The following is a 16,801-nucleotide window of genomic DNA, read 5'->3' as shown; positions in this document are numbered from 1 at the left end:
GCATTGTTATTCTCCTGGCAGATAATGGCGGGTCTGTGGTGATCAAACCTGTTTTTAATAGCCTCATTTCCACTTTGCCAAGGGTTCTGTCTCTGGGTTTCACACACAGCTCGTTGTGCAGTGACCTCAGAGGAGGCTCTGCCACCCCACAAACACTTCCACAATTCTCCAGCTGACAACTCTCAGCTTCACACTCCCAGCTTTTATTCGCAGTCCAGCAAAGAAAAATATCCTCTCTCAGCCCCTAACAAGTTGCTCAGGTTTGATAAGCTGTTTCCATTCCCTCTGAAGGGGTTGTGGAGAGAAAAGCTCTTTGTTTCAGGCTGCTGGGGAAAAAGGCAAAAGCTGGATTTTTACTACGGTCAGTGCTGGGTCCAGATTCCTCTCAATTCTCTGGGTGCACACATACTTTAAATGAAAAAAGCTATTCAGGAAAATTATGCTAATGGGTCAGAGTATGCTCAGATCTCCATGCAGATTGCCTTTTAAAACTTCCAGTGCGTGTTAAAAGCAGAAAATGTTTGATTTATATGAAATGCAAAGCCAATTTAAATTAAAAAGCAGCTAAATATTAAAAAGCCTCATACCTAGGCTTTAGAGGACATGAGGTGACAGTGAGTTCATTTATGGAAAAGACCTGACCAGCCCCACAATGCTGCTCAGACAGTTTATCTCCTCTTTTTTTTTTCAAATTTAGGCAGTATTTATTATATCAGTATTATTATTATTATTATTACTATTATAATTTCTATTTTATATTATTATTTTAATATATTTTTATCAGTATTATTATTTATTTATCAGTATTTTGTTAGGTTCATACTCTGCTCTGTCTTCCATCAAACTAACTACGGCTCCTCAAACACTTACAAACTACCTGACCACTTTTGAGTTTTGAGTATCAAACTGTACTTGAGTCACCAGGCTCTGTTTAGGTACAAACCTGAATTTCCCAATGTCACAACCTGCCTCTGATTGCTGAGGTAAAATGAAACATGAGTGAAAAATGACTGCGACACCTGGCACTGCTGCAGATTTCTGCACCTTGGAACAAAACAAATGCACCCCTCCAATTCCACTGTGAGGCCTCTTCTGCTCATAAACACACAACAATCATTCTTTTTTGCTAGGTATTTCCATTTATTCAGATGTCACGACCCAATTTATGGTGTCTGCTGTGTTAATCACAGCCCAGCACTCTGATTTTAGATCCTGTTTTAGCCCAGGAGAAGTGGAGATGAAGGAGAAGGTCCTTCCTCCCTCCTCTGTCCAAGTCAGCTCTCATGCCAGACTCCTCCAAATCCATTCCTCCTTTCCTGGAGAAGGTTTTCATTAGAGAGAATGACAAAGTGAACACTTCTCATGTAGATAGACTCCTAAAATACAAACTTCCAGGCTGAAAACACACTGCTGGGCTATGGCTGTTATTCCAAAAGAGAAAGGCAGCAACTAAATAATGAATTCATTCAAAGGTCTCTTCCTAAAATGAGACAGCAAGAGTTTTAGGAAGAATTTTCAACTGTCTCACGTGACATAAATTGAAAATCAGTGGGTGCCCAGTGCTAATGAGAACACAGATCTTTTACCAGTGTTAGTCAAGCAGCAACCTCTGCATTTACAGCTGCCAAATTCCTGTTCCATCAGGTGGGGAAGGGGAACCCCAACAGAGGAAGGGATAACAATTCCTCTCCACACAAATCCCCCACTGAGTAATCCTGTGAGATCATGAAGCAGTTGCATGCTCTCCCTAAATAAGCCATAAACCTTATTTAATCAGCTGTCCTGAGAGTCTACTGGAGAAGTTAATCAGGTTTGTGCTGTACTTATGACATCATAACACTTGATAGATTTGATTAAATAAAACAATATTTTGTATTGGAAATTCTATACTGATTATTTTTAAGCTCTCCAAAGGACACAGCCTGGCAGACCTGTTTTCTCTTCCACAAAAGAGTAAATTAAAAGTTCCAGGGTCAGACACCTTTCCTTCAAATAAGAGGTGCTAAGCAAGGCATTCATTTTTCTGCAGGAGAAAAATTGTATCATAAAGAAGTGAAGAGAGTATTTGAAGAGATGATTTCTTTTTTTTTTTTTAGTACCAAAATATGTTATCAGACAACAAATAGCATCTCTTCTAATGTATTTAACAAAATAAAGACATTAATGCATTAAGCTTTGGGCATTTTGGAAATGAAACAAATTATAATCAGGAAATTGATGATGTATGTGAGCAGAGAATTGCAATATGTCAAGCACTCTCTCTTCTCCCTTCTGGCAGAAGAAATCCATCTCCAAGGATTAATCCAGGAGGAAGAGCTAAATGGATAAACTTTACTATATTAAATACTCACTTTTTCCACTCTGACTGGAGGAGCAAATCAACTAAGAGAAAGTTAAAAAATAAACACCTGAGGGAAAAGTAAGAGTGGGGTATGGTAATTTTTACTGCAATTCTTTTGGCTTGATATTAAATTGATTTTTTTCCCCCCTCTTACGGAATTTAGCCATCAAATAAGATGACTCAGATGCACCCATGACTTACTCCTCAGTAATAAACACTGTCTTTAGGGTAAACTGGAGCTCTATGGATCCTGCTTTCTATTTTATTTTATTTTTAAATTTACACGGCCACCTGACCTCTGGGAACTGTGGCGTGGAGCTCCACAGGTCTCAAGACGCTTCGTGTCTCTTATGACAGATGGCCAAGCAAGACATCCAACAGATGGCAACCCACCAGAGAGATGCCAGGTCCTCCCAATGGCAGTCCAGGGGTCATGCTCCAGTGTTTATTAATTATATTTTAGTCTCTTAGTAGAAATGAAGCTTAGGTCTAACAGGGCAGCTAATTTTATTCTGTTTTTCTACAGTAACAGCGTATGCAACCACCCCCCATGCAATCCAAGCTCCTGCCCCCAAACCTCTGGACTGGCAGCAAATCTCGTGGTGGAGCAGGGATCCCAAAGGTGCTGTAAAAAGTTCATGAAAATAGGCAGGAGAGAAACCTGATAAATACCCTGACTGGGGGAAAGGCTTCGGTGTGAGCTCACACTTTAATAAAGCCACAGAATTCTCCCAAGGGAAGGCCTCAGGAAGGCTCCAGCCACAGGAAAAGCTCAAAGTGGAGCTCACACCTTCCTCCACACTCAAGCCAGGTGAACTTCCCACAGAAATCTGTAGGAATCCAATTTCATCCAATTTCAATCCAATTTTCAATGCAGTACTCATTGAAGCCCTCACAACTTTCCCCATCCCCGTGCCCCTGTGCAAGGCCTGCCCATCCCCATCCCCATCTCCCCATCGTCCCTCCCGCACAGCCAAATCCTCCAGGCCCCAAAAGGCCCTGCTGAGCTCCCCATTCCTCACAAAATCCCTTCCCACCTCTTTCCCAGCCCTCACTCACAAGCTGCCCATGCTCATCCTTGCACAGAGCTCTCTTGGCTCCCTCATCCACCACATGACACCTCAGGTTTTGGGTTTTCTATTTTCAGACTCTGAGCTGCTTTAGTGTCAGATTATAACATTTCCTCCAGAAACTTTTTGGGGAAGCAGGGAGAGGGAAGCACAAGCCACAGTCTCCAAGCACTGATGGAGAAAACAGACATGCACATCATCACACTGATTATAAAAGGCTCATTATTGCTTCTGGGGCAACAGAAAGAACCACCTGCCCTTCAGCCAGCTGCCACATCTCCCCTAAAGCCAATATGGCAAAAGTGTTCTGAATTTGGTGATAAAAGCGAGATGCTCATCTGATGCAGCCAGCACACACACACACAAATATATCTGCATATAGATTTCCTTCCTAATGTCTTTAGCTTGCAATCAGTTTTCAATACACACGTGGCCATTACAAGGCATAAAGCAAATTTTCACTGGTCTGTCACAGTGTACTGTAGCCAGCACACCTAGAGATAAATACTCTGGATTGCTCCTTAAATGTCACCTACCCTGATAAAGAGCAATTACACACCTGCTCAAAGTGATGACACGACAGGGAATAAGGGAGAATCAAGTCTTCAGACTGAGAAGCGAAAAATTATTTCAACTTTCTCCTGACAGTTCAAGAAGTGATTCTGGACAGCTGCCTCAATTGCTGCAATACAGTGCAAAACTAGGTAATGTCTGTAAAGAATAAAATTATTGTCATTTAGCATTTTTTATATTTCCCTTCTGTTAGAGCCTTACTTCCACTAGGTATTGGGAGAGCTACTGCTTAAACTGAGCAGATCATTTTGTTACAGAGCTATTATGCAAATAATCTGCTCTGTATTCTAACTAGAAGCAATGCTGTGCTAGTCTGGGCAAGACATGAGGCACTGTGGAGTTTTCTTTTCAATTTTTTTTTTCTCTGTGCAGTGGAGCAACATCATTTACGGTGGTAATGATGAAAGATATCTTCCCATCTAAAAATCAAGTTATTAGTCAAGAATATAAACACATAACCACCTTTTACAAGCCGGTGTCTGCCTTTCATTTACCTATTTAAATATTTACATCCTTTTAACATATTTTTGGTTGCAAGTCATTGCAGTGATATTAAAGAGTACTTGGGTGAGAGCAGTACATAAAGACCTACTTGGATCATCCTCTCTTAGCAAGTTTGTGCCTGTGTTTACAGATTTACACCACAGACATTATCTTCTATCTGAAATTACTTATCTGTAGCACCGGAGCGAGATCAAAGATCCCAAACAACATCAGCCACCTGCACCAAGCCCCAGACAATGTAATAACCTTCTAACATCAAATCAGGGTATTTCATGCCCAGCACCTCAGTGCTATTCTCTGGGTACCTGGCTGGTGTTGGAAGAAAAGATCTTACCTAAGAACAAATGCAATCTCAGGCAATATTTAAAGATTAGATTATCCTTCATTGCAAATAGCTCATTTGTTTACTATCACATTGCTTTATTCTTGCTTTGCCTCCTTCAGCCACGAAAATGCTGAATATTCAGTTTAGATTCCCAGCAGCTTTTTATTTTAGTCTAAAAACATTTACCTAACACATTCTTAACAAGCAAAGTGAAGAAAATTCAGCCATCTGTCTCTGCATTACAATAACAGTTATGGAAGAGTAGATTATTCTATACAGCAAGAAATTTAATGCTACAAATTCTTATACTTTAAGCACTGTGTGCTCCAGTCAGTTTTGTATACAAGAATGTTAAGCACTGGCACACACAGAGGCAATGATTTATAAGCAAACACAAGAGAAAATATTTTAAAGATGTTAAATGCATTCAATATTCCAATCATGCTATATGTTCATGCTTCAAACTGAAGGAAGGAAAAAAAAAAAAAGATCTCTGCTATTATTTTCTTTCTCCAGCACTTCACTAGTTCTAAATTATCACTAAAAATGCTTAAAAAATGACTTGCTGGAAACAAACACGACACAGAGACAGACGTGAATCCTTACCTGGGAAACCCCCTTGTACCATTGCTGTACCAGCATGTACTCAGGAAATCTGCATTCCTGACAAACATTCAGGGCTGTAAGCAGCTCAAATCCTCATCACACACAGGCTCAGAGCTTGTCTTTCTTCTGACGACCTTGGGCCTATTTTGCTGAGATTTTTCTCTCCTTAAGGGCAAACCGTCTGTCTGTTTCTATTACGAGATGCCATCAATTATATTAATTTCGGGCTGCCCACAAGCTCCCAGTCACATCTGCCAGCAGAGGAGAGCTGCCTGTGGAAGCACGCAGGGAGCAGCAGATCCCTGGATTCCCACATCTGACCCACGGATGCTCCCAGCTGCTGTTTGTGCTCTGCCAGCATCCGAATGACATCTCCATCCCCAAACACCAGTCACCCCCAGCGTGGCTGTGTGGCTGGCAGCTGCAGGTGCCTTCCTGCTTAATGACCCACTGCATGGCAAAGGAGCAGTTAATAATCTTATTTATCTGAGCATCCTTCTTCCTGCGAGCTACAGGGGTTAAAAATTAATTTCTCTCCCACAAACGGCTTCATTAAATCCGCTGTTCTCCGACGCTGCAGTTTCCCAACACTGATATGTGCTCGTGGCACAGGGTTTGCTTGTTTTGTTTTGGGTTTTTTTTTAATGTCAGAAAACAAAACCAATCTGTCATTATAAGCATAAAAAGGCTCAAACTTCATCATAACTTGTGTTTTGTTGAAACCCCAAACAAGCAATATTAGTTTAGCTGCAATGAATGCTGAACTGAAATGCTGAAAAGACTCAAAATCCTTCATTTAGTAATTAAAAAAAAAGCAAAGATAAAATCTCTCTCTGAATTTATAAACATACTTAGTTATTTTGGGAAGTCCTACTAATTCTCTTTTCCAAAAGCTACATTTAAAACAACTCAGAATACTCAGTTATTTCGTTAATATCATTAATTTGTTCGTTTTTAAAGTTCATTGTCCTTCCTTTAGAATATGTCTCACAGCACACACACAGCCATCTGTTCAGTGCATTATGTCAAGCACACAGTAAAAAACCACAAGAAGTCCCAGCTGCAATTTTACTATTACTTCATCAAAAATGTAATTTCCTCTTGCAATACTTCATCAGATGATAACTGTGCGTGTGACTCACAAAGAGAGCGAAGAAACCAGCCCAACAACAAAACCCCAAAGGAACCCACAGCCTCAAAGTGCAGTGCCAGCACCTCCCTCACCCATCCCAGTGTGGCAGGGCAGCTCTGTGGCTCTGCCCAGCACGTTCTGGATCTGATCTTAGGGCTGCTTACAAACCCCACGTATTTGAGCTAATTATGGGTCAGAACAAGAATGGGAAAAGAAGATTAGGAGCACAGAGTCACATTAAATAGAGATTAACACAGAGCTGAAAAATGAAAGTCTCTGCTCTGTCTGTCTAATCCTGCCTCTTGCCTGATCTAAGGAAATCCATTGTATTAAACACACTTGGTACTATATTTAAGAACATTAAATCTTGCACAATTACTACTTTTGCAGTGTTTTATTTTCATAAAGCTTGAAGCTTTTTTCCAAGCTACATCTTCCCCTGTGAGCATCATCTGTTTGCTGTTGATTGCAGTGACATCTATTGGAGAGGCAGTGCCTGGCTGCACCAGCTGCCTCCACCGGAGATCAACACTTTCAGCTGATCCCCCCCCAAAATGAAAAGTACAAGTTAGGATTGCTTTTCCTCTGTTTCAGCACAGCTTTGCACACACCAGACTCCAAACAGTGAGATGCCCGGGAATTATGAGTGGGTTGGCTTTTATTTAGTCATCTGTTAATAATCCTGGCATTTTCCCAAAATGCTGATCCTCATGTTGCCATCCTTGCCCACAGCACAGACACTTCCAGAGATCCTGCTCCTGCCAACCCCATCAACCTGGCCATACCTTCCTCAGAGTCTCAGCTGAACTAGATTCCTTTTTTCCCATCTTTTATTTTTCTGCTCTCACTGATCACAGACATCACTGGCACCTGGATGCTGCCAAAATCCTCAGGTGTGTTAAGAGCTGCCCAATCCCAACCCAACCCTCCTGCACCCACAGATTTACCACAACGGGGGATCACAGAACCATGGAATGGTTTGGGTTGAATGGAGCCTTAAAGCTCACCCAACCTGGCTTTGGACACTTCCAGGGATGAGGAATCCACAGCTTCTCCATGCCAGGGCCTCCCCACCCTCGGAGTCAAGAATGCAAAGTCCAAATACCAGAGAAGTTTTAAAATCTCTTGCTTTAGCAGGGAAACCACTGTTCCTCAAAAAGGCATCTTAGGAAGATAAATCATTATGCTTTCTTACAGCTTCATTGATTTCCACATTATCTAGAGACAAAATAAGAGGAAGGGGGCATTATTATCCCCTTATTAGATACAGTTAAATATCCTTGCAGACAGGAAGTCTGAGCACAGCAGTAGCTTAGTCCATTATCCAAGCCACCTTCCACAAATTTTTTATTACCATCTATTTTATTATTTTGGACTTTTTTGAAACCAACCAGATCGATCTCAGTCAACTAACTGACAAAAGATTCCACTAAAGACAGAACAGCAATTGAAATGAAGGATTTCAAGTTCTTTCAACAGTTGTCCTTTCAGTTTTCCTAGAATGCTTTTTCAGCTCTCTCCTGTCTAATTTACCTTTGCTGCAACTCAGTCACAAAAGCATATCCAAATTGTACAGCCAGGAATTCCCCCATGGAAAACCTCCCCAAAAATTCCATTACAAACTGCTCTGCCCATCCATTTCCTCTGCTTCTTTTTACTACCAAGCCCTCATTATGGCAATAAGCCACCACGGGGTGCACACAAGTCCATTAGCAGGTCCTTGGAGCACACCTCCAGCCATCCCCACTCCAGGAAAACACTCCAGTGCTTACTGATGCCTGCAGCACAGCTGCTCACAAGCACAAACAGCTTCTTTGTGTGCCTTCCCCTCCTTTTATTTGTTTTGATTTTAAGAAAAGAAAAAAAAAAATCCCATTCACAATCCGGCGTTTTTCAGATTTGGGGAGTCTAAATAAAACTTCTTTGTCCAAAACAGGCTCTGCCACAGGCAAGCATGGGAAGGGAAAACTCCGAAATGTTTCAGTCTGGAGGATGAAGCATTCTGAAAGCTCCTCTTGCAGCAGGATGGACACGCTGCAAGTTCTGCAAAACTGTTTCCATGCATAAACTGAAAGCCTTGAAAGAGCAACCTCAAAGCAAAGAGAAAACAAAACCCACACACAGGGTTAGAGCTCGGGACAGATAAAGATTTGGCAGTGCCACTAGAAGAAGGAATAAAACAAGAAGAAATACGACTTTCAGCTTGCCTTCAAAGTCAAGGAAAAGCCATCTAAGAACTTGGGAAATGATGCTGGAAGTACTGGGGGCGTGAAATAAAGGAGAAGCAGACCTGAAACTAAAAGGTCTTGGGTGCAAGAGTCACATCTGAAAAAAAAAAGCACCAACCAAACAACAAAACACCTGGAACTTTAAACTTCTTAAACCACAGAAACATGGAGGACACGTCTGGAGTTTCCCTAAACCAAAAACTACCTCACAGTTCTATTCCCAACAAGGATTTTCCCATTTTGGATCAAAACCAACTCTTGGAAAGAAAAGGGCGAACACGTACAAGAAATGCCTTTTGTTCCAAACAGGAATTCAGGTTCCAGGTCAGCAATGGGAAATAGTTTCAGCAGTGGAAAAGCAGAAATAAAAGGGAGCATTGCCAAAAGGCAAGTGGGTTTAGACTTCAGGGGAAATTAAATCAACACCAAAAGGTTATTTAGCCACTTTAAGGGGAAAACAGACAAAACATGGAGACTCTGAGGCCATATGGATGGGACAGAAAGGAAAGAAAAATTCTCAAATATGGCAGGAAGACTAACAATGCTCTGCTTTTTCAGTCTGGGGGATGATGGAGGATGTGGAGACAAAAGATGAGAGGGAGGGTTGAAAGAATTGATAAGCAAGGACAAAAAATGTCAAGCAGAGCAAATAAAGTATTTCTGGAGTTTGAAAGAAATTGATGAGCAGGTTCCTGACACTGCAGCTGTGTTAATAAGAATGCTAAAAAATGAAGTAAAATCCATCAGGAGCAAAACAAGAGGACAGGTTTAACAGCTGTCCCACCTCAAAATGCCCTCCAAAGCCTTCCATGCTGTGACAGAGATTGAGAACTCCAGGAAGCAAATAAAGGAGAGGTTATGATGTGAATTTACCTGGGCTGACACCACATCTTCCTTTTGGAAGGAACTTTATCTTCTAAATAAGGAAGTCAATAAATCCAGCTCACCTGCGGATGTATTTTTAGTTAGGTTCCAAACCCAGCAGAATGAGTTGGATAAGTGGGCAAGAAACAGAGCAATATGAACATACAAATGGGCAGCTCAGAAAGACAAGTTCTTGTCTGGGTTGGGATTTCTGGGAAAGGTGCTCAAGAACCAGGACAGAAGTTGGGAGCATCAAGCAGTTCACAGAAACAACACTGTGCTGGAATTTGCAGAGAAAACTTTGTCTTTCAAGTGATCACAGAACAGGGACTCTGTAAAAAGGCCATTCCACAGCTGCCAAGATGCTTAATGTCATTAAGTACACTTGGATCATTTCTAACACGCTTTTTACTGCAAGGGCTGAGGCACAAACTTAGTTTAAGCTTCCTTGGCCTGTTCTTAATTTTTAAAGGAACAGAATGAGGTGAGGAAGAATATATCTCTGTTTCCCAAGATTCATGGAAAAGATGGCTACAGCAAAACACTCAACTTCAGTCAGCAGAAAGGAAAGAGAGGAGATTCCCCTGAACAGATCCGTGTGCTGCTGCCAAGTCTGGTAGGATTGATGAATTTAATATCAGCAGCAGCTTTACCTTTTCAGCTTCCAGCCTCAGCCAGCAATATCATTAAGGATGGCAGGAGAGCTAAAAAATGACCAAGCCCATGAATAAGGAATTACTTCTGTGCAAAGTATTAACTTAGGCCCAGCAAGCACTTGGATTGAGGCATATCCTAATTAGATAACTCAGGTGTCAGCCTACTTATCACCTCTATCCTTTAACTGGGAATTAGAACTTCAATAACGAGCTGGAATGAGTTTGTTACAATTGGAGCTTTACCCAGTCTGTTTGAGAGCTCAAGATGATGAGAAAAATCACTGTAGCAAAAAAAACCCAAACTAAACCCCAACAAAAGCCCACACAGAATCACAGAATGTTACAGGGATGGATGGGACATTAAAGATCATCTCATTCCACCTCCTGCCACGGGCAGGGACACTTTCCACTAGACCAGGTTGGTCAAGGCCTCATCTCACCTGATTTTATGCTGATTTGGTACAAAGGAGCATAAAGATTTAAAAAAACAAAACAAAAACAAAAAAAACCAAACCACGGTAACTGATTTTAGAAAGTAATTTAGGACTCCTAATTGCAAGTTCAGTATTCCTAAATATTTTATTGCAAGATAAGCTATGGATAATAATATTCCATTTAACCAAAGTTGTAATTAACCAAAGTTGTGATTCAAAAGCAGCTGGAATCTAAATCATGCTGCCAGGAGCTCTCCACTTGCACTGCTTCCTACTCCTCAGGTCCCTGCCCTTCCACAGAGTGAGCATCACCACAAACCACTGCCAAACCCAAAATGGGACAACTGCAAATGAAAACAAAAAACAAAAAAAACACCAACAAAACATGCAGAGTGCTACAAAACCAGGGAATCCCTTCTTCAGCAGAGCACCAAAACAACAAATCAGCAGATTTTTCTTTTTAAAGGAACCCATCTTGCTTGAACAGCACTGCCTGGGATCAGCTCCAGGATTTCTGGTTTTTTGCACCAGTGGTCCTCAACCTACAACTGCTGGACTACCACTGAAATCAGAGCAGGAAAACAGAATATCCCCAGTCACTGCTGACATCTCTGCCCCAGCAAACCCTCCAGACACAGCCTGGATGTTCTGGGGCTGAAAATAAACTCAGCCCTTCCTGAATCTCCTCAGAAGAGCTGAGCTCTGGGACCTGGCGGGGGAGAAGAACCATCTAAGTTACAAACCAGGCTGAGCACTGATGCTGTGGCCACACTGAGCACCACTTCCCACAGGCAATAAAAGGTTTATCAGCAGCTGATTGTGTCCCACAGATGTGATGTGGTGCAATGATTGGAGCAGTACTCACCCTCTGCACAAGCATCCTCATCCTCCTCTTCACCCAGAGCAGCCTCCTCTGCGTGATGCCTTTCGAGGGCTCTGTAAGGAGGTGGCAGCTTCATGGGAGGTGGAGCCCCATATTTTCTCTGATGGATTCAAAGACAATGAGTTACATGTTTTGTAACCTCTGAGAACATCAAAAAAATCCCATTGTGTGTTGCACTGCATGTGCACAGACACAGCACTTAATTACAATGCTAAATTCTGCAGCAAAGGATTTTGTGCAAGAAAGCAGAGCAAGAAGTGACACTGAACATCAAGAAAAAGAAACTAAAACACTTAAAATTGTGCATGCACAGTTACTTGTTGATAAAATACTTGTGTATTGCCAAAAGCATCAAAGTTTGAACATTAAAAAGGGGTAAAAGACAAACATTGAGTTATACCCTGTTTCTTATAAGCCTCCATAACAAAACTGTCTGGTGCTGATAAACATCAATTTTAAAAAAAATATATAAAATAAGAACTCAATCCTCTTAGTCCATCCATGAATATTTAAACATCACAGCCCGTCCGTGTTTTGGCGTAAATTTAATAAAGGTTTTGAATTATATCTCCCAATAAAATTCTATTACCTCACATAAATACAGGCAGCTCCTATAATGATGCATATAGCGGCGCATGGCAGGAATACAGAGCAGGCTCTGAGGCTGGAGAGGCTCTGGCTCAGCTCAGCAATTGTTTCACAGCTCCAAGGAACTGGGTCCTGCCTTGGTTTGCTCCACTAAACGATGCTCAGCTGCATCCCCTGCAAGCCCACTGCTAACAGCAGGATGCACTTTAGAGAGGGAACACCAGGGAGCAGATGCCATTAGAGCACCCAGAATTCCTGTAATTAATTCCTTCTGTGGCTGGGAAATATGACACAACACCCAAACACATCAAGCCCAGGATAATATTTCATTTTTTTTTCACTGTGCGCAATGAAAGCTAAACCTGCGTATTGATTTTTAAATTCCTGAAGCTGAATTTGTGTAGAATGGTGGAAGTAGTGAGCTCCAATACGTGGAAAATTTGGAGAAGTAAAAATATCTGTCATCTCATCCATTTAAAAAACTAACAGGAAAGCAGTGTACTGAACACAGAACACAACAATAAATGGAATTAATTCAATCCACCAGTAGCAGAAGTGTGCAGTGAGAGCACTTGGAAGCACAACAGCTGTTTTCCAAAAGGATGTAACACACTTAATGGTGCCTCCTACTTTTTTCTTGAAGCCAGCACAGACAGCAGTGTGCAAAATCCAGATGATCCAGGAAGCAAGGGAGGACTTGGGTTCTGCTTTCCTGAGCAGGTAAAAATGGAAAATCTGCAGCCTCACTCTCAGCTGCCTATGACAAATGAGCCACTTTACTATTGTTGTAATTTAGTAATAACTTACAGCCTAATGTTGACCTTTTGGCTTTTTTAGACCTTAAACTTTTGTTAGAAAATCTGTGTGAAATTACACGAGGCACCCAGGCTTACCCAGCAGTTTTCTCAGAGGGACAAATATCTCTTATCCCTCCTGTCCCACTGAAAATCCACACAAGAAAATTGTGCCTGGCTCCTCCACTGCACCACGTTTTCATACCAACACAGAGGCAAAAACACAGTTCACACAGCCAACAGCAAAATAATGTCAACATCTGGCTCGTCCACTATTGTTTTAAGTGGTTTTCCAGAAATTAATGTGCTCATTTTGAAACAAACAGATCAATAGAGGAGGATAAACGCCAACAAATCAGAGAAAAACCCCCAGCATTTCAAAAGATATAGGAAAAGGCAGGTTTTCCAGCTGGATGTGGCTGCTTTCAAACTCTTTTGTGAGTGTCTGAAGACTGGACTAGAAATATCAGTGATTCCCTATAGGGATGTGGACTAATAATCCACTAATAGCAACTCTTCCCAACTCCGAGACGGCCCCACAGAAGTGCACTGCCACTGCTTTGTGAGCCCATGTTCAAAGCCAAAAAGGAGCTACATATTTATGCACTGGAGCTCTTCTATATTCCACCCACCAGTTTATAGCAGCAATAGATGAAAAAGGTCTGGAAAAGATTAGGCTCCCTCTTTAACCTCGGAACGCCGCAGAACGCGACACACCGGAGTGCTGCAGATTAAAGGCAGCACGTTGCCAGAGGATGAGAGCTTTTGAGATTAGAAATATAGATAAAAAACACACACAAGAAAAGGGGATTGTAAGTGCTTCATTGGAAGTATTATCCTCTGGCATGAAAGCATGTCTTCCAACACCTTTTCTGATAAGTGAGCCTCGCTGCTCTTGTCCCTGACGGGATCTGAAAGGAGCCTTACAAAAAGTTTTGGAGGTAAAAGGGTCCTCTCAAGTACCCAACAAACACCAGAGTGCTGAGTAGGATCAAATGGAAACTTCATCCTATTTGTAGTTAAACTGCACCAGGCAAAACTTATTGTCTGCATCAATTCTGTCTCTGCTCCTGCTGCTCTCACACCCTCAAAGTGCCTGAACTACACTGCTCAGTCAGGACAAATCCCACAGGAAAACACCAAGGCCATGAGACTGAAACAGCTGAAAATGCAAAATTAGATTTTTCCCTTATTCCCTTATTAACACAAACTCCCTGTTTTCTACCAAACAGAGTTTTTTCTCTTTTAAAAGAGAAACTTCTCTGCTGTGAAGCAGTTTGGAAGTCACTGTGCAGTAACTGCCTCACAATTAGCTGAGCAGCCACAGACCCCCTCGGTCATTTCCTCATTTTGCACAGCTGTGGGAAATGCAGGAGACTCTGTGGATTTCATCATCCCACAAGGTGATTTCACTGGATTCCAGGCAGCCTCACACTGAGGATATTATTTGTGTACATGATGCCACTGCTCTGTTTCTGCTGAACAAAGGGAATCAATTTGCCTCCACACGGAGCAAACCAGGTACTTCAGACAGATGACAGTGAGGAGCTGTGCTAAGTACAGGGTTTCAGCACCCAGCAGACACCCACAGAATAAATGTCAGAATATTTGGCAGGAATTTGGCAAAAAGTCGTAGAATCAAAGATATTTCAACAAAACACTTCAAATTTAATTTCAGACTTGGGAAGAAGCTTATCATAGAGTTAGAATACATGCTATTATACCATTTGATTTAGTAAAACCTGGGTACAGCACTGAATGGAATAAATACCTTATCACTCTTATTTTCTTTGTCTGCATCCTGATCTTTGCTGACTTTGATTCCCTTAGGCTGGGCAGGAGGAACCACCTAAAAACCAATGTAACATTACCCACATTAGAGAGAGAATTATATCTGCAAAACAAACATCCAAAATCAGCTCCTGACAACAACAAAGCTCCCCAGTGCACTCTGCATTCTGCCCAGTGTGAAAGGGCACTGCAGTGCAGTCTGTAAATTACATTTTTTCACTGGATTTACTGAATTACATTCTTACATCAAAAGTTTGGAGTTTCTGGGGGTACTTCAGGCAGGTAGAATTGTATACCTGCTCTTACTAAGGCTTTAAAAAGTTTCTTGCCTTGGCCTCAAAGATGAGGAGATGCCTCAAATCTCCTGGAAATTAACTTGCTCCCAGGTAACTGTTTCAGGTCCTTCTGGGGACACATTTCACAAGGAGCTGCTGGTGTGAATCTGTCTAATTTTAATTCCAGCTTTGCTCCTCTGGATAACAGAGTTTATTTCTAGATTATGAAATATGGGCAAATTAAAATGCACAGGGCCAGACTCTTACTACACAGGTGGGAGAGTTGAATTAACACCTAGTCAACAGATTTACATCTACTCCATGTAAATTAGACAAATGAGGTTTCCAGTTAGACCAGAGAAGTAATCAATCAATCAACTGGTCTGTAACTGACTGAAAGGATCCATCCTCGGACACACAAATTGATAGAAATGGCTGAAAGGGGTTTGGCCAAGTTTAAAATAAGATGCATGTTATGCATTTACTAAGTTCTGGAACAAAAACAGAAATAAACTTACTTTTGGTACATTAGCCAGGCTCTGGACTACAAACACCACAGGATTTCCTGCATTCTTGATGGCATCTACTGCTTCCTTGTGGGTGGCATTTTGTAGGTCTACCCCAGAAACCTGATAAACAGTGTTTATTTTTATTAGGTACAGAGTCATTACAAGGCATCACACACACTTGCAGGAGATTGGTGTATCTGAGAAAGGCATCAAAAACAGTCAAGAGTAATTATTTGTAAAGTATGTTGCGATGATGGCTTAAAGAAAAGTGGATTACTTGGTATTCATAATTAAAAGATGGCCATATGTTGCCCAAACCAATTCTTCTAGATAAAAACATAGGGAATAAGATTGTCAGAGTGTTACATAACGTTAGATCTAACTCTTTCAGGTTTTACCTGTTTGTAAACTAAACCTGAACAGCACTATCAGCTTGGCACCCCAGATTCTGAAGTATTAATTAGGAGAAAAATGAGTAAAAAAAATCAACCAGAGGTGAGAGGCAGGAATGACATTTTCCCCCAGAGCACCTGCCAGAATCAGGGATTTATCCCAAACAGTGGTTATCAGTTAACCACTCTAAATCCACACACACACAAAATAACAGCCCATAATTCAGTATGAACACTCTGGGTCCTTGTATATATTAAATTTATGCCCACAGATATGCTGTAACTTATTCCTCATTTGTACAGGAGGAGGACACTCCCATTTTTTTCACTTCCCCCTCAGACACCAGGATACATCTTTTCTTAAATACAGAGGAGAAAGTTAAAAGAGCTCCATAGTAAGACCTTAAAAAAAAAGAAACACCACCAGAGCTTTCCTTTGGTTTTCAAAACAAAGTGTGGTCAATACCTCATGAAGTGGTGGCAGTATTTTGTTCCTCTCTCCACCCAAAGCTGTTTGAGACAATTTTTATTTCTTAGACTAAAAAGGAAGGTTTATCTCCATTTACCTCAAGTATTTTATCTCCAGTTTTTAAAGCCCTTGTTCTTCCTGCTGGGCTGTCTTCCAAAACTTGTTTGATAAAGATCCCTTTAAGTTCTTCTCCATTCTTCAGGCGCTTTATGACAGTTTGTCCACCAACAATGCTGATTCCAAGAGACACCTCAGGGTCTCTGAAGATCTCAACACTGGAAAAAATATGTGGTAGTTTCAAGAGCTTCAAACAGGTTTTTGTGTTTTGGTTTTTTTTTTTAACTACAAATGCAAAGCCTTCAATAAA

General features: G+C 41.3%; 1 protein-coding gene across 1 annotated transcript in view; it reads right to left on the bottom strand.

The window, feature by feature from the left end:
• The window catches only part of PATJ (PATJ crumbs cell polarity complex component), a 130,509-nt gene that overhangs the window by 62,505 nt on the left and 51,203 nt on the right, over positions 1-16,801 (bottom strand). The window contains exons 23-26 of the mRNA XM_041483240.1: positions 16,532-16,709; positions 15,583-15,693; positions 14,770-14,847; positions 11,599-11,716 (exon numbers count right to left, since the gene is read on the bottom strand). Of these exons, the coding sequence (XP_041339174.1) occupies positions 11,599-11,716; positions 14,770-14,847; positions 15,583-15,693; positions 16,532-16,709 (485 nt within the window). The remainder of the gene's footprint in view (positions 1-11,598; positions 11,717-14,769; positions 14,848-15,582; positions 15,694-16,531; positions 16,710-16,801) is intronic.

The sequence above is a fragment of the Pyrgilauda ruficollis genome, unplaced genomic scaffold (assembly GCF_017590135.1).
Source record: "Pyrgilauda ruficollis isolate IOZ18807 unplaced genomic scaffold, ASM1759013v1 scaffold6, whole genome shotgun sequence".
NCBI classification, from domain to species: Eukaryota; Metazoa; Chordata; class Aves; order Passeriformes; family Passeridae; genus Pyrgilauda; species Pyrgilauda ruficollis.
Note: the sequence above shows the minus strand (reverse complement) of the source record. Positions and strands in the feature narration are given on the sequence as shown.